The sequence below is a fragment of the Lynx rufus genome, unplaced genomic scaffold (assembly GCF_022079265.1).
Source record: "Lynx rufus isolate CCGP_SWC_20201006 ecotype Redwood Valley unplaced genomic scaffold, mLynRuf1.p SCAF_3, whole genome shotgun sequence".
In the NCBI taxonomy this organism is placed as follows: domain Eukaryota; kingdom Metazoa; phylum Chordata; class Mammalia; order Carnivora; family Felidae; genus Lynx; species Lynx rufus.
Genome location: NW_025814845.1, coordinates 100,388,017 through 100,410,366, shown reverse-complemented (window position 1 = coordinate 100,410,366; position 22,350 = coordinate 100,388,017). Strand labels below are relative to the sequence as shown.

Here is a 22,350-nt window from a genome sequence, read left to right as displayed (position 1 = left end):
TTTTTATTTAAATTCTAGTTGGTTAACATACACTGTAATACTGTTTTCAGGAGTACAATTCAGTGATTCATCACTTACATATAACACCCACTGCTCATCACAACCAGTGCCTTCCTTAATACCCATCACTCATTTAGCCCATCCCCAGTCCACCTCCCCTCCAGCATCCCTCAGTTTGTCCTCTATAGTTAAGAGTCTCTTATGGTTTGCCGCCCTCTCTTTTTTTTATATGAGATATACACCTTTAGTAATGTACCAAATTTCACCAAAATTAATTTCTTCTTCAGTTAGCTAGCAAACAAAAAAGCATATGAAATGTCAAAGACCCTAAATAAATATAAATTTTATTTTAAATAAACAAATGAAAAAAAACTATTATTCATACCTCAAAAATAAACTATGGAAAATGAATCAAAAACTTCCATTTTTTTAAATTTATTTATTTATATTCTAGTTAGTTAACATAAAGTGTGGTATTGGTTTCAGGAGCAGAACCCAGTGATTCATCACTTAAATTTAACACCCAGTGCTCATCTCAACAAGTGCCTTCCTTAATGCCCATCACCCATGTAGCCCATCCCCTGACCCACTTCCCCTCCAGCAACCCTCAGTTTGTTCTCTGTATTTAAGACTCTTATGGTTTGCCCCCTTCTCTGTTTTTACCTTATTTCTCCTTTCCTTCATCAATGTTCATCTGTTGTGTTTCTTAAATTCCACATGAGTTCATATATTTGTCTTTCTCTGAGTTATTTCACTTAGCATAATACACTCCAGTTCCATCCATGTTGCTGTAAATGGCAAGATGTCCTTCTTTTTTGATCACTGAGTAGTATTCCATTGTATGTATATGTGTGTGTGTATGTGTGTATATATATATCTCTTCTTTATCCATTTATCAGTCAATGGACATTGGGGTGCATTATCTTTACATAATTTGGCTATTGTTGATACAGCTGCTATAAACATTGGGGTGCATGTGCCCTTCGAATCACCATTTTTGTATTCATCCTGAATGTCTAGTAGTGCAATTGCTGGGTCGGAGGGTAGCTTTATTTTTAATTTTTTCAGTAATCTCCATACTGTTTTCCAGAGTGGCTGCACCAGTATCAAAGGGTTCCCCTTTCTCTACCCTTGCCAACATCTGTTGTTTCCTGTGTTGTTAGTTTTAGCCATTCTGACAGGTGTGAGGTGGTATCTCATTACGGTTCTGATTTGTATTTCTCTGATGATGAGTGATGTTGAGCATCTTTTCACATGTCTGTTAGTCATATGGATTCTTCTTTGAATAAATGTCTATTCATGTCCTCTGCCCATTTCTTCATTGGGCTATTTGTTTTTTGGGTGTTGAGTTTGATAAGGTCTTTATAGATTTTGGATACTAACCTTTTATCCAATATGTTGTTTGCAAGTATCTTCCCCCATTCTGTAAGCTGTCTTTCAGTTTTACTGATTGTTTCCTTTGCTGTGCAGAAGCTTTTTATCTTCATGAGATCCCAATAGTTCATTTTTGCTTATTACCCTTGCATCCAGAGACATAACTAGCAAGAAGTTACTGCAGCCGAGGTCAGAGAGGTTCTTGCCTGTTTTCTCCTCTAGGATTTTGATAGCTTCCTGTCTCACATTTAGGTCTTTCAGCCATTTTAAGTTTATTTTTGTGTATGGTGTAAGAAAGTGGTCCAGGTTCATTCTTGTACTTGTCGCTGTCTAATTTTCCCAGCACCATTTGCTGAAGAAACTATCTTTTTTCCATTGGATACACTTTCCTGCTTTGTCAAAGATTAGTTGGCCATACATTTGTGGGGTCCATTTCTGGATTCTCTACTCTGTTCTATTAATCTATGTATCTGATTTTGTGCCAGTACTATACTGTCTTGATGATTACAGCTTTGTAATATAGCTTAAAGTCTGGAATTATGATGTTTCCTGCTTTGGTTTTCTTTTTAAAAACATTACTTTGGCTACTCAGGGTCTGTTCTGGTTCTGGTAAATTTTAGGATTGTGTGTTCAGCTCTGTGAAGAATGCTGGTGTTATACTGATAGGGATTGCACTGAATGTATAGATTGCTTTGGGTAGTATTGACATTTTAACAATATTTGTTCTTTCAATCCATGAGCACAGAGTGTTTTTTCATTTCTTTGTGTCTTCTTCAATTTCTTTCATAAGCTCTCTAAAGTTTTCAGCATACAGATCTTTTATCTCTTTGGTTAGGTTTATTCCTAGGTATTTTATAGTTTTTGGTGCAATTATAAAGGGATCCATTCCTTGATTTCTCTTCCTGCTGCTACACTATTGGTGTATAGAAATGTAAACAATTTCTGTACATTGATTTTATATTCTGTGACTTTGCTGTATTCATTTTTCAGTTCTAGCAGTTTTCTGGTGGTCTTTTGGGTTTTCCATGTAGAGTATCATGTCATCTGTCAAGAGTGAATGTTTAACTTCTTCTTTGCCAATTTTTATGCTTTTATATCTTTCTGTTGTCTGATTGTTGAGGCTAGGACTTCCAACACTATGTTAAACAACAGTGGTGAGAATGGACATCCCTGTCTTGTTCCTGATCTCAGGGGAAAAGCTCTCAGTTTTTCCCCATTGAGGATGATATTAGCTGTGGGCCTTTTATATATGGCTTTTATGATGTTATGGTATGTTCCTTCTATACCTACTTTCTTGAGGGTTTTTATCAAGAAAGGATATGGTATTTTGTCAAATACTTTTTCTGCATCTATTGCAAGGATCATATGATTCTTTTCCTTTCTTTTATTAATATGATGTATCACACTGACTGATTTGCAAATAGTGAACCAGCCCTGCAGCCCAGGAATGAATCCCAATTGATCATGGTGAATAATTCTTTTAATGTTGAATTTGATTTACTAGTATCTTGTTAAGATTTTTTGCATCTGGATACATCAGAGATACTGGCCTGTAATTCTTTTAGTGGGATCTTTGCCTGCTTTGGGAATCAAGATACTACTTGCCTCATAGAATGAGTCTGGAAGTTTTTCTTCTATTTCTATTTTTTGAAATAGTTTGAGAAGAATTGGTATTAACAACATTCATTTTTTACAGAGTTAATACTTTTAGTTCTATTCCAATCTAGATTTTTTCTTCATTATTTCCTAAGAAAATTGAGGGGGGGGAAAGTTAAACCTAATCCTTAAAAAAACAAAAAAACAATGTTTAGAAGCTGTAACTTTTCTGGTATTTTTAAAATAGCTCTTGACCTACGTTCCCTCCTATTTCTTCAGATTTATCACAGGATTAAAAACTAAGGCAACTCCCTAAACTATTACAGTCAAGTGTTTTGCCCCTTCTTCTTGCTGTAGGTCAAATTCTTAAAATAAAATAAAAAGAACAGGAAACACTGGATTTTAATACATTTGAAGTATTCTAAGACTTGATAGTAATAAACATCATTATCCATTTTTAAGTAAGTCATCAAACACTACCACTCATAAGGTTTAAACCTTTCCTTAGTAGTCATCCACAACCTCTTCCCAAAATGCCAGGGTCAAATATCCAGAAAAGTACTCAAATATCTCCAATTTGATAAGTTGACAGGTGACAGGTATCTCACACTTGGTATATCCAACCAAACATCTGATTTTCTCACCTGAACTTACTCGACAATATTCCTCATCTTATCAATAACATGTCAATCTTTTCAATTGCTCAAGCCAAAAAAAACGCTCACTTTCTTTCATGTCCAGATAGTATCAGCAAATTCGGTCAGACTTCCTTTCAACATCCATCTAAAATCCAACCACTTCTCACCACTCTGGCCCAAGTTACCATCAACTTGCACCTGTTTTAATACAAAAGCCTCATAACTAGTCTCCCTGCTTTTGCCCTTATTCCCCTTATGCCAATGCCTTACACATTGGCCAGATCTTACAAAAACCTAACTGAAGTCATGTCACTCTTCCGTTCCCTCACTTTCTGATGGCTTCCCTTCCCACTTAGATTAATATCAAAGTCCTTTGAGTGACCTATAAAACCCATTCTCTTTGGAGTGCCTGGGTGGCTCAGTCGGATAAGCATCCAACTTTGGCTCAGGTCATGATCTCACAGTTCATGAGTTCAAGCCCGTGAGGCTCTATGCTGATAGCGCAGAGCATGGAGACTGCTTTGAGTTCTGTGTCTCCCGCTCTCTCTGCCCCTCCCCTGCTCACTCATTCTTTCTCTCTCTCAAAAATGAATAAACATTTTAAAAAAACAAAAACAAAAAAACCGTTCTCTTCTCTCCTAATCTTCCCTTCAAATAAACTGGTCTCATTTTGGTAATTAAATAGGAACAGAACAACCAGGAAATGTTCTTCCCCCAGATATTTACAACTCATTTCCTTACTTGTTTCATGTTTCTGTTTAACTACTCCCAATCAATGAAGCATTCCCTGATTTCCCTATGTAAAACAGTGCCCTCCCTGCAAACCAGAACTCCTATTTTACTGAATCTGTTTTTATTTTCCTCAATGCCATATTTTCCTCACCCATTCCTCAATGCTATATATATTTACTTGCTAATTACCTGAATCCCTCCCAACTTGAATGAAGAAAGCTCTGTAAGAGAAGGGACTTGTTTTATTCACTGTTATATCCCCGGTACCTATGACAATTCTCAGCACATAAAAGGATTCATTTGTATGAAATAACAGAGCATCTTACTACAAATCATACTCCTAAGTAAAACAAAAATATCCACAAATACATCGAGTTTTTGAAAACCCCACATGTAGAAGCATAATAACTACAATATGGAATATTCTTCTAGCCCCACATTGATCTATATAAGTAGGAATTAATTATTATACAATTCTTCAAGGTCATAAATTACTCAATCAAAATTTACCTCAAAACTCATTTAGATCATTTGTTTTCAAATTTACTTACAGAATAGTTTATCATGATTCCTGAATATAAATGCCCTGATCATTAGGACCATGCTATAAAAGCCACTGGATGAGCTGCAGAAGCAGCAATGGGGAAATTAAGAGTCTGGACTAGCTCCTAATTGGATCAGCGGTGATGAATAAACAAAGTGACCGTATAAAAATGGAAACAGGATTCCTCTCAATTTATAACTAACTTTCTGGATATGTACAAGCAATTCTCTTCCTTCAATATAACTGACATGATATGAATGTGACTACATTAACTTAATAAGGACATCAAGGCACAAAGCTAGAGAAGATATTAGTCTCTGAGGGTATTCTGACAACACTGACAAACACTAAACATTTGACACTAAAATACTGGAAGAGCCCCTCAACAATACCTATCCTATGTACCCAACTTTTTTTGTATTAATTATTATTTATTGTAACTTCCCCCCACTAGAATGTAAACTCCACTAGAGAAGCATTTTTCCTATTGTGTTCACTATTACATCCCTGGTGCCTAAAATAATGTCTGATACATAAGAGGTGCTCAATAAATTAGTTAAATCATTAAATAGAAATAATGGGTTTTTTAAACTTTCAATTTATACTGAATTCTTTTTTTAAATAATCTTCCATTTCATCATGTAATACAATGTTCATAATAATAAAAGCAGCTCACCTCTATTGAAGACATGCTCTGTCCCAGCCACTGTTCTAGGCACTCTACTCACCCAATCTCATTTAATCCTCACAGCAACCCTGGTAGTCAGAGCCCAAGACTGCAAGACTAGAAACTAGTAGAAGAACCCAAGATTCTAAATACTGGGTCTTCACCACAAAATAAAATTACTTATCAATTATATTAATAAATGTAATGATGGTTTCAAAAAAGTTATTAATCCCTGAAAACAAAAATGTGTCAAGAATCCAGTTATTTCTTTGTAATTTTATGAAAAATTGATCAACAGTCAAACCTTAAATGCAGTATTTAAAACGGTTAAATTCTGGTAACACTAGATCTCTGAATGATATTTATCTCTCCTGGGAATCTTAAAAGCAGATTTTAAGTTTCATTTATTCTGATGACACTGAAAGTCAAAGCAAAAAATGTAATTTATATATAATTTGAGAAAGGTATAATCAGTTGACTTTTTAAATCTCATCTCTATATTAACATTGCTCTATCCTTGAAGGCAGAGATCTTTTTCTCACACTCCTTATCACCTAATATTTACATAGTGGACTCCCTGAAAGTATATGTTAATAAAATACTCAATTTGATAGATGTAAACTATAAATATAAAAGGCTCTTCACTTAATAAGCAGTTAATTTATGGAGAAAAAGGGTAAATGAATGTTGGGAAACTGCTTAAGTCTCCTGAGCAAACAGTTAATTGAGTCTTCTTGTTTTCCAAAGGGAAATTAGGAAAAAGGCACTTATTTAATTATGTAATTGGGACACATGCTATTTGTAGTAAAAAGCTATAGTGTGAAGTGCTGCCAAGGCCTTGTAATACTTTGAATCAATACTTAGTACAAAGATAAAATAGTCTACTGGCCTTTTAAAAATTGTTCAGGGGTTTCTATTTCCTTTAACAAACAAATAAGATTTAGATGCTACAAATTTAGAATACTCGAGTGTATTAAGCTAAAACTTCTAAGTGACACAATGACAGAAAGGGACATACTTTACTGTCATCCTTTCACTTCTTAGCAATGTAAGAACTTCTCTGGATAAGAAAGATATATCCCTCATTATTCAGATCGGTATTGATTTAAACACTGTATCATCACATATCAAGAAGCAATGGATCCTGCTTATTTTCCAAAAGAATGGCTTGAAATCAACTATCCTAAAAACCAAAATAAAGATTTTTGATGGATATCCTCATCAATTGGTCTTTGGCCAACAACCAAATCACTAATTTCATGACCTAGGAAATATTTTACAACAAAAGCTATGGTAAACAAATCAGATCTGCTTTTCCTTTTTAAAAAAAAAAAAAGATTAAACTGAACAACTGACAACTTTAAATCTGCTCCTGGATTAAATTATCCCAGCCAAGCTCAATGACACAGAATTTCTATACTTGAACACTCCTCTTTTCTCCTAATAAAACAGTTCTAAAACTTCCTCATGAAAATCTTAGCCTTACCCACAGACAGACCTTAGCCTATCTCCTTGGAAGGCTAGTGGCAATTATCTATTCAGGTACACACTCCAATTAGACTTTCAAATTTTTCACCAAGAAATGTCAACTATCTCTACTTCCTGCTTAACTGTCAAAGTACATGGATCTGCCTTTAACCAGTAGGAAATAATATCTAGAATTAAGGTCTCATTAGTGAACATAATCCACCATTTTAATAAATTCCATAATACTGCCCAACTTTTTATCAAAAGCTTAGTTTGCAATCTATTCAATCCTCTACATACTATATTCTAAATTCTATCTCTGAATCATGCTAGATTAATAATGTACCTAGACCAAACCGCTTATTCCTACGTTGCTATTTGGCATTGTGTCTTCATTTTTTTTAAGTTTTATTTATTTTGAGAGAGCAAGCATGAGTGGGGAAGATGCAGAGACAGAGAGAAAGAGAGAGAGAGATAGGGAGAGAGAGAGAATCCCAAGCAGGCTCTGCACTATCAGCACAGAGCCTGATGTGGGGCTTGAACTCACAAATGCAAGATGACGATGTGAGCCAAAACCAAGAGTTGGACGCTTAACCAACTGAGCCACCCAGGTGCCCCTTATAACTTTACTTTTGAAACGTGTGACTATGAGCATCTTGAGAATATCATCCTCTGTAACAGAGAATTTCTTTTAAAAGCACTTGGAGGAGAAACTTCTTTGACCCTCACCAAAGCTGTGCTCCTCCTGATGAACAACACATAGATTTAAATGTTAAAATGTAGAGCAATCACTATCCAAATAACACCAGCATTCTTTACAGAGCTAGAACAAACAATCCTAAGATTTGTATAGAACCAGAAAAGACCTCAAATAGCCACAGCAATTTTCAAAAACAAAACCAAACCTGGAGGCATCACAATCCCGGACTTCAAGATGTATTACAAAGCTGTAATCAACACGATAGTATGGTACTGGCACATAAACAGACACTCAGATCAATGGAACACAATACAGAAGCCAGAAATGGACTCACAAACATATGGCCAACTAATCTTTGACAAAGCAGGAAAGAATGTCCAATGGAATAAAGACAGTCTCTTCAGCAAATGGTGCTGGGGAAACTGGACAGGAACATGCAGAAAAATGCACCTGGACCACTTTCTTACACCATACAGAAAAATATACTCAAAATGGATGGAAGATGTAAATGTAAGACAGGAAGCCCTCAAAATCCTAGAGGAGGAAGCAGACAAAAACCTCTTTGACCTCAGCCACAGCATCTTCTTACTCAGCATGTCTCTGTGTTGAAACAAAAGCAAAAATGAACTACTGGGACCTCATCAAAATAAAAAGCTTCTGTACAGCAAAGGAAACAATCAGCAAAACTAAAAGGCAACTGATGAAATAGGAGAAGATATTTGCAAACGACATATCAGATAAAGGGCTAGTATCCAAAATCTATAAAGAACTTACAAAACTCGACACCCAAAAAAACAAATAATCCAGTGAAGAAATGGGCAAAAGACACGAATAGACACATCTCCAAAGAAGACATCCAGATTGTGAACAGACACATGAAAAAATGCTCAACATCACTCATCATCAGGGAAATACAAAGAAAAACCACAATGAGATACCACCTCACACCTGTCAAAATGGCTAACATTAACAACTCACGCAGCAACAGATGTTAGTGAGGATGTGGACAAGACAATCCCTTTTGCACTGCTGGTGGAAATGCAAACTGGTGTATCCACTCTGGAAAACAGTATGGAGGTTCCTCAAAAAATTAAAAATAGAACTACCCTGCAACCCAGCAATTGCACTATTAGGTATTTACCCAAAGGATACAGATGTGCTGTTTCGAAGGGGCACATGCACCTCAATGTTTATAGCAGCACTATCAACACTAGCCAAAGTATGAATAGTCCAAATGTCCATCGACACATGAATGGATAAAGATGTGGTATATACATACAATGGAGTATTACTCGGCAATCAAAAAGAATGAAATCTTGCCATTTGCAACTACGTGGATGGAACTGGAGGGTATTATGCTGAGTGAAATTAGTCAGAGAAGGACAAAAATATATGACTCCACTCATATGAGGAATTTAAGATACTAAACAGATGAACATAAGGGAAGGGAAACAAAAAGAATACAAAAACAGGGAGGGGGACAAAACATAAGAGACTCTTAAATATAGAGAATAGAGGGTTGCTGGAAGGGTTGTGGGAGGGGGGGATGGGCTAAACGGGTAAGGGGAATTAAGGAGTCTACTCCTGAAATCATTGTTGCACTATATGCTAACTTGGATGTCAATTAAACAATAAATAAATTTAGAAAGAAAGAAAGAAAGAAAGAAAGAAAGAAAGAAAGAAAGGAAGGAAGGAAGAAAGAAAGGTTAAAATATAGGAAAAACTATGAGCAAATAATTAGAATTTCAAATGTGATAACTAATAAAGTCTACCAACTTTTAACATCACTATAAGATGAGGTGTGTTATCTTTTCTATTGCAAGCACTAGCACACCAAAAATAAGAAAAAATAATTTAGATATTCTTTAATTTTTTAAATATTTATTCATTTTTGAGAAACAGAGCACAAGCGGGGGAGGGGCAGAGAGAATGGGACATAGAATCTTCAGAGACACAGAATCTGAAGCAGGCTCCAGGCTCTGAGCTGCCAGCACAGAGGCCAATATGGGGCTCGAACCCATGAACCGCGAGATCATGACCTGAGCTGAAGTTGGATGCTCAAATGACCAAGCCACCCAGGTGCCTCAATTTAGATATTCTTATATATTAAGATATAAAATATCCAAAAATTTTATTTCTATTCTTTATCAAGGACAATTACAGAGAAAACTGAGACACAGAAATATGTTAACATTAAGACAAAAAGAATCCAAGACACAAAAAACAGCATAGGAGAGCCAGTCTAGGAAGGGCTACTGTATGAGCTATTTATATTAATCTGGGATGTATTCATCAGAAGCAGTAATTACATTTTGCTATATCCTTTGAAATGAGGTAAGTTCATATCACTCCCTTTCTCAAAAATCTTAAATGGCAGAGACTCCCAGGTGTTCAATATCCTTCACAATACAGTTTCATCCCCTATTACTCCTGTATCTTATATTTACCACCAAATTGAGTTACTTTCTAATTTCTAAACACACCCCTGTTTTCCAACCTCAACACCATTGATTAAACCAGTTGTTTCGCCTGAGGTACACTCTCTTCTATTCCACCTCTGCTTGACATAATCCTACCCACTGTCATCATCATGCTACTTAAGAGATAGGACTTTCACAACATTCTGTCTCCTAACATATGGGCATAACTTTAATCGTCATCACACCATGACCCTGCTGGGACCACATCAGGTGGGCCATACTAAAAATGATAACTTTGAGGACGGTATTTTTCCTCAACACACATTCACTGTTCCCTCTCTCCTTTAATGATAATTACTTATATGCATGTATATCCTGAAATAGATTTGAGTAACACCCAACTCCACCTTTTTAAATCCCCCCTTTCAGCTTAACACAAGGATCAGTAAAATGAATACACAATATCTGTTAAATAAGGTAAAGATTTTTATTAAAAGCTACCTCTTTTCATGAAGGACTTGGGTCAGCTACTCTTGACCACATCCATGTATTTTGATGTAAAGCAATCTACTTTAAGGAGATGAAATATTTCATGACAAAATTAAGCAATTATTTTCTTCAAAAAAAGCTATTAACAATTTAAGATAGTATTTTGCATGTCTACGAAAATTCTAAAGTGGGCAATCTCATTAGGCTTAGCTTTAAGACTTGCAGTTGCCTCTGGATACTGCAAATTATCATATTCATTCCTCTCATAAGCTGCTATCAGTGTTTATATATAAGAATTTCCAAGAACCTACTTGGGCCATATTTGACAAGCGTGTTTTATAATATAAGGAGCACTAGACTAGAAGTCAGCAGACTTCAGTTTTCATTCTGGTTTTATCAGTTATTAATCACAGGAATTTCTGTTTTTCCATTTGCAAAATGTGGATTGTTGAGAACATTAGTTGCTTCCAAATTGATAAAGGATTTTGAGAAAATCAGTTGTTCCCTAATTGTGTTCCTTAGAATCCTGGGGTAAAAAGCATGGGGTAGTGGGAGGGGTTTTTTTCAAATGGGTCTACTGAACTCATATACCTATAATTTCATTGGTTCATAAGAACATCTTTAAAACACTGAAAAAAATTGAAGTCACTCAATCTCTGCTCAAAATTATCCAACAAACAACTCTAATTTTTAGAAAACTTTTTCCAGACACGAAATCTGCCCATTATTTTTTCTAGTCATTCTATTTCATTAATTCTATAGATACCAAATTCTTATCAATTTATGCCAGTCATTTCAAGGTACATGATAGATTATGTTGAAGGGGGAAAAGCTTGTGGGAGCAAGGGAATGACAGTAAAAAAAAAAAAAAAAAAAGACTAAAAGTGAAGTAACAATGAATTCAAAAGTAATTTAGGCTACCTCAATCCTGTGCTAAGTTTAAAAACTTTTGGAACTTTAATTTCCCATAGAAATAAAATTATAAATAACAGCAAGGTTCCTAAAGTGAACCCACCAAAAAAAGGAAAAAATTAATTGGGAAGTTCCAAAGTTCTGTAGAACCTAACCACCATTTCAGAATTGCAATGTGGGGTGCCAGAAACACCGAATGTGCTAACAGCTAAGAAAAGGTGCAGGAGTGTCATCATCTTCTGACACTATTCTCCAAGTCCCCACCTAAAATCTTCTAAAACAGTAGTCATCAGAGTATGGTCTGCGGACATTTGCAGGGATCTCAAGATCTATTCCAGGGACCGTAAGGTCAAAACTATTTTAATAGTATTATACAAAGATGTTTAACTTTTTCTCAATTACTCTCCCATGAATGGCAGTGGAGTTATTTTTAAAGGCTGTATTATACATGGTACTTCAACAGACTGAATATAAAAACAGATGAGAATCCAATTATGTATTAAGCTAGACATTAAAGTGATTTGCAAAATATAAAACAATACCACTCTTCTCATTATTTATTTTTTGTTTTTGGGTTTTTTTTTGTTTTTGTTTTTTTTGTTTTTTTTGCTTTGGAAAAGTTATTTTTCATAAAGTATGTTGTTTATTTTAGTAGGTACAGGGTTTATTATATTTTTTAAGGATGGTGCCAAAAGGAACTTTATGACTTTTTTTAAATTCAAGTAAGTAAGTTAACATATAGTATAGTATTGGTTTCAGTAGAACTCAGTGATTCATCACTTACATAGAACACCCAGCGCTCATCCCAACAAGCATCCTCCTTAATGCCCATCGCTCATTTAGCTCATCCCCCACCCACCACCCCTCCAGCAACCCTCAATTTGTTCTCTGTATTTAAGAGTCTCTTATGGTTTGCCTCCCTCTCTGTTTTTATCTTATTTGAAACTTCCCTTCCCCTATGTTCATCTGTTTTGTTTCTTAATTTTTAATGAAATCAAAAATGTTTCTATAATTATCAGGTGTAATTTTGAATGCAATATGTATCTATATAAATTACAAAAATAAAAGCTCTTTGGGTTCCTCAGTAATATAGAAGAATGTACATATAGTTCCTGAGATCGAAAAGTTTAGGAACCACTATTCTAGGGAGTAAAGTCAAGGTCTACATTCCTTGAAGCTACTGGTATGGTTAACATCAAGTAGGAAGGTTAGGGGCACAGGAGCACTTATAGAGTTGTGAAATGAAGACCTAGGGAGAAAACTCTGAGATGATAAAATTTTGATGATTAAAGCAGAACCAGAAGATAGTCTAGAGCTTTCATGTCCTCTTTTCTCTTCACCCTTAGCATAGCAGATAAATGAAAATTAGTAACAGTGTAAGGCAGGAGTATGAATAAAGTCACAGAACCTGAAAAGTAGGAAAAGTGATTTAGTAGAAGGATTAAAGAGTACTAGGAAGTCCATTTTAACCATAGTATGGGTTAGATCCACAGATGTAATAGGAGGTAAAGCTATGCATAGGGGTAAGGGTCATACTGAGGATAACCCTGAATAAATAATATGCTAAAGTAACTAAATATAACCAGGCAAGAGGAAAGCTGCTGAAAGATCTCCAGACAACTGGTGAGAAAATGAGAGTTTTTAAATGCCAAAACTTTAAAAAATATTTTTATCTATTATAAAATGTGAAATATTTCAATGTCCATAAGTAAAAACACTCATCATATAATTAAAGATTTCAAATACATAAAAACATGAAGACTCACCATGTTGCTTCTGCTTTGGATTATACATTTTCCACCACCGAAAAATTATAAATCCATCTTGAATTCTATGCAAGACAAATTACAAAATAAAAACTTCAGTAACAATTTACTTAATTCATTTAATTAGTTGTTATAAAAGGCAAGCAATTGGTAATGAATATGAAAATACAGAAAGTTCTCAGTGGATCTCTGGTATACATAAATGTTTCATAATATCCCAGTTAAAAATAAGGAAAGAGAATTTGCATAGTCTAAATTACTCTAGGTAAAATTTAATACCATATCACATGTAATAGGAAAATGATGTGCTAACAGAAAAAGTTTTTTCTTCTATAAATGATTTTTTTTTTAATTTTTTTTTTCAACGTTTATTTATTTTTGGGACAGAGAGAGACAGAGCATGAACGGGGGAGGGGCAGAGAGAGAGGGAGACACAGAATCGGAAACAGGCTCCAGGCTCTGAGCCATCAGCCCAGAGCCTGATGCGGGGCTCGAACTCACGGACCGCGAGATCGTGACCTGGCTGAAGTCGGCTGAAGTCGGACGCTTAACCAACTGCGCCACCCAGGCGCCCCAAATGATATTTTTTTAATGGTGTAGAAACTATATAAATAAAAGGCCAAATCTTGAACGGGGAACACTACAATGCTAATAGAAGCTTTTCAAGATACTCGTTCATCTCTACAATTATAAAGCACCTCATGCCCCAAAATGATGAACATAATTATAGACTCTCACCTTTTTACTTTTCTTTAAAAAATAATGTTAGAGTCACAAAGAAATTGTCTCTACTATTTTAAGTGAGGTGTGAGGGTTGACAAACCCTAGCACCTCTCAACTAATTCAAAACTTTCAAGTTCTATCTAAGTTAAGAAATCAAATGTTAGGAAATCACAAAAATAGAGTAAGCTTTTCTTTTAAGGCCTACAGAAGAATGTATTTAATATACTATTTATCATTTTTTATTATATTCAGATTTGTGTATCCTTCTTAAAGTAAATTTAGAGGGGCACCTAGATGGCTCAGTTGGTTAAGCATCCAATTCTTGATTTCGGCCCAGGTCATGATCTCAGGGTCATGAGATCAAGTCCCGCATTGGGCTCCATTCTGAGCATGGAGTCTGCTTAAGATTCTCTCCCTCCTTCTCCCTCTGCGCCTCCCCTGCTCTCTCTCAAAACAAAAAAAATAAATAAATAAAATTAGAAGAGCTAACAGACACTAAACAATTCTTAAAACGTATTACCTATAATACCTTAAAAATATTATCAGCATCCCTGATCCTTGTTTTATGTAACAAATGACCACCATGAATTCTCCAAGAAAAATGGTAAGGTAATTTAATGGCTCAAGTATTCATAATAGGAATGAAATGAGATTATTCATTCCTACAAGCTGCCTTTTGATAAACTTTTTGCCAGTCTGAACCTTAGCTAATTAATCTGATAAAAATATTTTTAAACATCAATTCACCGGATATGCTTTACTGAAAAAATTATTTTTCTTCTTTTTTTTTAATTTTATTTTTTTATTATATGAAATTTATTGTCAAATTAGTTTCCATACAACACCCAGTGCTCATCCCAAAAGATGCCCTCTTCAATGCCCATCACCTACCCTCCCCCCCCCCCCCATCAACCCTCAGTTTGTTTTCAGTTTTTAAGAGTCTCTTATGCTTTGGCTCTCTCTCCCACTCTAACCTCTTTTTTTTCTTTTTTTTTTTTCCCTTCCCCTCCCCCATGGGCTTCTGTTAAGTTTCTCAGGATCCACATAAGAATGAAAACATATGGTATCTGTCTTTCTCTGAAAAAATTATTTTTGATTTATGGTTTTATCTGAAGAAGTCATATTAAATATTATCAGAAAAAATTTACAATATTTCAAGTTTAAGATGAGTTTTTTTTGTTTTTTACCTAATAGACATGTCTTCTGTAATATAATAGATTTCACGAACCATGACTTTTCCAGAAAGAACAGAGAAAGAGAAGGAGCCTGTTGTAGGAAAAACAACAACAACAACAGCGATTAATGGAATTGTTTTGATACAGAGTAGAGTACTTGAAGCTTAAAATAATCTTAGCATTCAATTTATTCAATAATTAAATGTTCTCTCCTGGCTCCCTCCTGATGTCCTTACAGCCTTACTAATTTTCTATCCCTCTCTCCTCAAATATAACAAAAAGTACAATAAGTACCATCACTATGAACTGAAACTGCTAAATACGCATATGAAGACATTAAATAGTTGCTCCATATGAATAATTCCCTTAATTACGCACAACTATTAAATAAATCCCAAAGCAGTGATAATTCACCATCTTTCTCCATTAATTTCTTTGATTCCAGGAACCATTGTCTCAAATTAGTGGAAGATGACTTATGTTTGAGGGAAATGTTATTTATATCGACCACTAAGAAGTATTCTAAGGAAAGTTAGGATGGTTCTAGTCAGTGACCTCTCAACCCTTTTTCCCACTGGTCGAGGGCTTTCTAAAACATACTGGTTCCTGATAGACCCTTGAATCTGAAAACTTCCCACTTATAAGTAGTCATTACTAAGTTAATAATGTGGACCACAAAATGAAATGCACAAAATGATTCCAACTTATAGATTTTTTTAAGTAGAGGTTACTGAAAGAAAAAAATAAATAAAACGGCAAAAACTTCAGTGAGCATTAGAAACTTTCTCTGGATAGTAGTATCCTAAGAAATTTATATTTCTATATTTTATATGTGCCTATATTTTTCCAATTATTTTAATAAGTATCTTTTACAAGCAAAAAAAAAAAAAATCCAAAAGTTACTATAGAAACACTTTAAGAAACAAGAATGAGATAAAGAACCTAACCAAGTGATAGTTTATCTTCTGTCATAGAGTGCTGTGTGAGAGAAATTCCAGTTAGGTTAACATTCATAAAACAAAGGTAATTTCTGATGATCACTTATAAAATATAAATTTATAATATAAATCTCAAGGTTATGCAGAAGAAAAAAATTCAGTGTTACTCAAACTTACCAATATGGATATACCCATGTTTGTATAATCTATTAAGAACCAATGTTAAAATAAGACCAACATTTCGAGAATTGTAATACGTGAGATAAATAATCCATCCACAGGACAAAATGGTAGCTGTTGGGAGAAAAAAATGCAAAAGAATCTCACTATGAGTTTCCTTTACAATCACTTTAATATCTTAATAAAAACTTGTTAGTAAAAGATCATTACATTCAGAAATGATAGGACTTACTTCTATATAGTAATATGTCCTCTTAGAATTTAATACTTGGATTTTTAACACCAGATACTGATTCTACCTTATCCATCTTTTCTCATTTTTCCTTACGTATTAGCCAGAAAAGCACATATTCCAATCAGATTAACTAAAGAAATACTTCCTTTTTTTGTTTTCTTTCTCACTATTTTGTACTGTTTTAGTTATTAAACATATATAAAGATGTTCTGGAAAGAGAAAGCCCTTATTTCTAAATATTCCGAAAAATGTCCACCTTTATTAGGCTAAAAGCTCATTCCCAAGCTGTGTCCTAAAGGCTACAGTTATTTAAAAAGAATGAAAACCAATGATTTTTTTAAATCAGAGAAAAAGCAGTGTTTTGTTTTTTTTAATCAATAGTTCCTGCTTTTTAATAAAAGGTAAAGAAGTGAGAGTTTTACTCTACATAAAGGCATATCTATATTAAACAGGCAACCTTATGCTATTTTGCTCTAATAGATAAGACAATAACCTACTTTTAAAGAATGCCAGTGAATATGCTACAGTAACTGGTATTTCAAATTTGACAATTTTTCATGAAAAGTTTATATTCACTTACAGGATTCAGAATATTCCCACAAAGAACCTAGTTCATTAATATACAAAAATTAAAATGTGAGAAAGCAGTTTTTGATAATAACTTTCCTTTTACTTATTCACTTTAGAAGTATAACTATTTTCCAAATTAGGACAAAATAATGTAAAGCAATTTAACATGTATCACCATTTAATAACAGCACATTAAGTTCCTAACTTTTTAAAAAAGTTATTTTAACATGGATAAAACCAAGCAGTCACGGAAAATCAAAATATATTTTCTCAGGGTAGCTTAGATTGACAGTAACAGCTCTGATGTAATAAGTGCTATGATTTGTCCGTAATATTATTTCTAGAACAATTCTTTTGAAAAGTTATTTTGATGATATGTCATTGTATTTTTGTCTGTAAAAAGTGTTTTGGGGGGGCGGGGCGGGGGGGGGGTTGGCACCTGGGTGGCTCAGTTGGTTAAGCGTCCGACTTCAGCCCAGGTCATTATCTCATGGTTCATGGGTTCAAGCCACATATCAGGCTGTGTGCTGACAGCGTGGAGCCTGGAGCCTACTTTGGATTCTGTGTCTCTCTCTCTGTCCCTCCCCTGCTCACACTCTGTCTCTCTCTCTCTCAAAAATAAATAAACATTTTAAAAAAAGTGTTTTCGGTTTTTTTATTGAAGTATAGTTGACACATAATATAATATTAGTTTCAGGTATACAAAATAGTGATTTGAATATGTCATTATGTTTTAAGTTTAAAAACATTTTGTGCTAATTTTTACTGTAAATCACTGTGTTGACAGCAGGTTACTGTGGGTCATTCGGAAAAACAAGAGGTATCTGCTGAGAAAGTATGCTTCTAGTATTATACAACCTGAGACTTGTGGCCTTTTAGCTCTATCATGTCTCTCAAACCCCTTCAATATCATGAGGCCACTTAGTAAAACAGCAAGAGTAAATAGTCACTCAATGTCTTTCTGGGTGTTGCTGTTGTTTTTTCCTTAAGAAAAGGAGTTGTACACAACAGAAAAAAGTCAGAGAAATTCTAGGTAATAAGAGAAGACAGTGATAGGAAATAAGGAAGAATTCTACCATAATTAACCTAAAAGGTAATTTTCAATGCTGCTTTTATGAAGTTCTATTTCATATTAATATTTTGCATTTCATTTTACTTTTTTGGCTTTAATGAACGATTTATAATAGGGCACTTCTGTCAATTAGAAAAAATCAGAACTCAAAGTTTAAATCATAATTCCTTCTATATACACTTCACCTCTACCCATTTCCTTACACGTCCTGTGGTGTCATGAAAGAAACATAAGCATGCACTCAGAAAAAAAGGAGCTATGTAACCTGTGTAAGTTATTTAATCCTTATGGGCCTCAATTCTCCAACATGTTAAAAGGAAAAGAATAATACCTACCTTAAGTCTTCTCCGAGCATTGAGACAACATATGCAAAATGCCAGTGGTATGTGGCACACAGAAGATATACAATACACATCATTACCCTCTTTTTCCCTCCTTACCCCATCTTACCCTTTCTATTTTCGCCTCTACCTTTCTAATTTTTATGCTAAAATTCAAATCCACAAAAACTTTCTGCGCAGTAACAGCCCACAATATTCTCTTCCTCTTATTCATATTCATTCATTCATTCATTTTCCCTCCCTCTCTTTGCCATTGATTTATACACTGTTTTGTATTATTTCTATGTACCTAGAAAACTGCTGGAGTATTAGCCCCCAATTTTTTTTTTTTTTTTTACTGGCAGAGCCCACTGTTAAGTGTAAAGAGTAATGAAAGAGATGAGATTAACTAGGCATATACACTCTTATTTTGCTATAAAAACATATTTACCATAGGGATTCATCATCATAAAACAAAAAAAAAGTGTGTGTGTGTGTGTGTGTGTGTGCGTGTGTGTGTGTGCGCGCGCACACACGTGCACGCACTGAGATCGGGTTTGGTGAAGGAGCGGACTTGCGACAGGAAAGATAAACTAATTGCAATGTCTTTCTTCTCCTCCCACCTCCCCTAACTCACACAAAAGGAGGCAACCTAAGAAAAAGAGCCCTCTAGAGCACTTGCCAGAGCAAATATTCATAGAAATACAGATTGAAACCTTTTTTCCAAAAAATAAACGAATGGTAGTGTAAGCATTTCAACTTCAGCTAACTACTGCTTAAAATGTGACAGTTGTTAATCCGTACATAAAAAACAAAGTACAAGAAAATATATTCTACTTACCAACAAGGAGCCAAACAACATTGGAATTGTGTTCTGTAAGAAAATCTTCTAATTGAGTGATACTAGGAACAATACTCTCATTCTTCCTTTGATCCATTACTGAAGTTTTTCCAGAGCAGCATCTAAAGGCCGAAGAGTTCAAATATTAAATTTAGAATCAGAGATTTATTAAACTGCAAAGGAAATCATGTAAGAGAGGAAAAAAGGTAAATTTAATAAAAGTAAAAGTTCATAAGGTATAAAATAAAAGAGAAGCTTAAGGGCCAGATAGGAAAATGGAAATGGTTTCATTACAAAAATCTTTTAGAATTTTACTTTGCTGGTGCTTTTTAGTGTTATGCCTTCTGGTGTATTTTTAATCTAAATGAAAGTTGATATACTGAATTCTTGATTAAAAGAATTAAAGGATGGGCACCTAGGTGGCTCAGTCAGTTGAGCATCCTCCCAAAGACACATAACTTGAACTTAATCTATCTTGCTTCTCTCTCTCCCAATATATTATGATCAGTAAGGATTGTTTTATTTATCTTTGTAGCCATAATACCAGTGACAGTGCCTTGAACACAGCCACTGTTTTCAAGTATTACATCATTTTAAATGGTATTTTTATCTATTATGTAAGAAAATATCTGACCTACATGTTTTAAGACAAGCTCTCTCAATATTTTCTTTTTTTAAATTTTTTTTTAACGTTTATTTATTTTTGAGACAGAGCATGAACAGGGGAGGGGCAGAGAGAGAGGGAGACACAGAATCGGAAGCAGGCTCCAGGCTCTGAGCCATCAGCCCAGAGCCGGACGCGGGGCTTGAATCAGCGGACCGCGAGATTGTGACCTGAGCTGAAGTTGGAGGCTTAGCCGACTGAGCCACCCAGGCGCCCCAATATTTTCTTAAAAAATTTTTTTTTGATGCTTATTTATTTTTGAGAGAGAGAGAGAGACACAGCGCAAGCAGAAGAGGAAACACAGAATCCAAAGTAGGTTCCAGGCTCTGAGCTGTCAGCACAGAGCCTGATGCAGGGATCAAACCCACGGGCTGTGATATCATGACCTAGAACTGAAATCGGATGCTTAACTGACTGAGCCACTCAGACACCCCTCAATATTTTCATGATTCATCTATATTCTCTTCATTCTTCCTGAAATCCATGATATTCAAAACTGCTGTCTACATTAAAATAGAAATTGTGGCAATTATTATTTTTAGTGACAAAGAAAAACATGAAAATGTGAAATAGCTCAAGCAAACAGAGCATAAACTAGAGATTTATCAAAGTTCCTAATTTAACACCACCACTACTACCACCATTTTAGGAAATACCTTTCCAAAATGATTACTTTTCAAAGTGAATTACCTGTAAAATCTTTTCAAATACTACATTCAAACTATTTTATTTCTTTCTCACTGGCATAAAAAAATCAAATTATCAAACATCTAATACTTACATTAACACTTTTAGAGACAGAATTCAAAATCTTAATTTGGTCCTTCAGAAATGGAGGTCATCCCACAAATTAGTAGGAAAAAATATAAATAATATGATAGGCAAATGAACAAAATATATAAGTAGGCAATTTACAGAGAAAGATAGTATCACTAAACATTGGGACAATCACCCAATAGTGATATAAGTAAAAATTAGAAAGACTGTAAACAACTACTTCAGCAAAAGTATGGGAAAATGGGCACTCATACACAGTTGGGGAGTAAACTACATTTGGAAAGAACAATTTATTCAAATACTGTAAGAATGTGTATACTTTAACTTGGACAGCATTACACAGTGTACTGAAAAATTTGAAAAAATATATCAATTAATAGGAAAATAATTAAATAGTTAAATATAGTATACTTTACTGGGAAATAATATGCAGCCTTTCTAAAAAAAAATGAGATAGCTCTATATGGGCTGATACACAGAAAAGTCCAGGATATATGTAATGTTAGCAGGGAAAGAGCAAGTTGAGAAACAAAATGTATAGCATTCCACTTAATGTTTAAAAGAAAAAAGACCAGGGGTGCCTGGGTGGCTCAGTCAGTTGAGCATCCGACTTTGGCTCAGGTCATGATCTCACAGTTCATGGGTTCAAGCCCTGCGTCGGGCTCTGTGCTGAAAGCTCACAGCCTGGAGCCTGCTTCAGATTCTGTGTCTCCCTCTCTTTCTGCCCCTTCCCCACTCATGCTCTGTCTCTCTCTCAAAAAAAAAAAACTGAATAAACATAAAAAAAGACTATCCATTATGTATATTACATATAGACACCGTATATATACACACATATGTATATATGTGCACATATATGGAGTGTGTGTATATATACGCACTTTTTTAAATCAGCAAAAACAGTGAAGCCATATTATCGTTACCTCTAGAGAGAGCATTGGGAAAGACTTAGGAGGAAGGAAAAGAAACAGTGAAACAGGACTTCCACTTTTACTCTTGACACTTAGGTATTGTCTAATATTTTACAATTGGCATATAATACTTCCATAATTTAAAAAGAAAAAGGGAGATTTGGTAACTAGAAGATAGGAAATGACAGGTGAGAGACTTTTCTTGCCCAAGCATACATGTATTGACCTCTTCTTATAACCAACCAAGAAATAGGTGTCTCCCAACCCCAAAATAACAACTCAGTCATCTGTCATTCTAGCATCATGTCTTTCTTCAGTGCTTAAATACTTAGCTTTTTAAAAAATTAAAGTGCAAATACTGAGCAAACTCAAACTTCATCACAACATCAGAAAGATCACCTTAGCATGAATTATTTGAATTGACAGCCTTGAATATAAGAATGGAAGGAATATATACTGTTCTAGAAAGGGGAGACAAGTAAGTTTCATCAAGAAAGGACATAAAGAACATTAAGAGAGATTGGGGAAGGGAGGAGGAGGAGGCAGTCATCAAAGAAAAAACAGTAGAATCCAAAGATCCTGCTTCAGACTATATTGTTCCAGAAACAGGACATTATGTGGATTGAGAGCATGGATTCT

At 34.7% G+C, this 22,350-nt stretch overlaps 1 protein-coding gene across 5 annotated transcripts in view; it reads right to left on the bottom strand.

Annotated features, from left to right (window-relative positions):
* The window catches only part of BLTP1 (bridge-like lipid transfer protein family member 1), a 211,637-nt gene that overhangs the window by 177,067 nt on the left and 12,220 nt on the right, over positions 1-22,350 (bottom strand). For all 5 annotated transcript variants that reach the window (XM_047091912.1, XM_047091908.1, XM_047091911.1 and 2 more), the window contains exons 3-6: positions 19,360-19,481; positions 16,319-16,435; positions 15,216-15,294; positions 13,306-13,370 (exon numbers count right to left, since the gene is read on the bottom strand). In XM_047091912.1, the coding sequence (XP_046947868.1) occupies positions 13,306-13,370; positions 15,216-15,294; positions 16,319-16,435; positions 19,360-19,456 (358 nt within the window). In that variant the 5' untranslated portion in view covers positions 19,457-19,481. The remainder of the gene's footprint in view (positions 1-13,305; positions 13,371-15,215; positions 15,295-16,318; positions 16,436-19,359; positions 19,482-22,350) is intronic.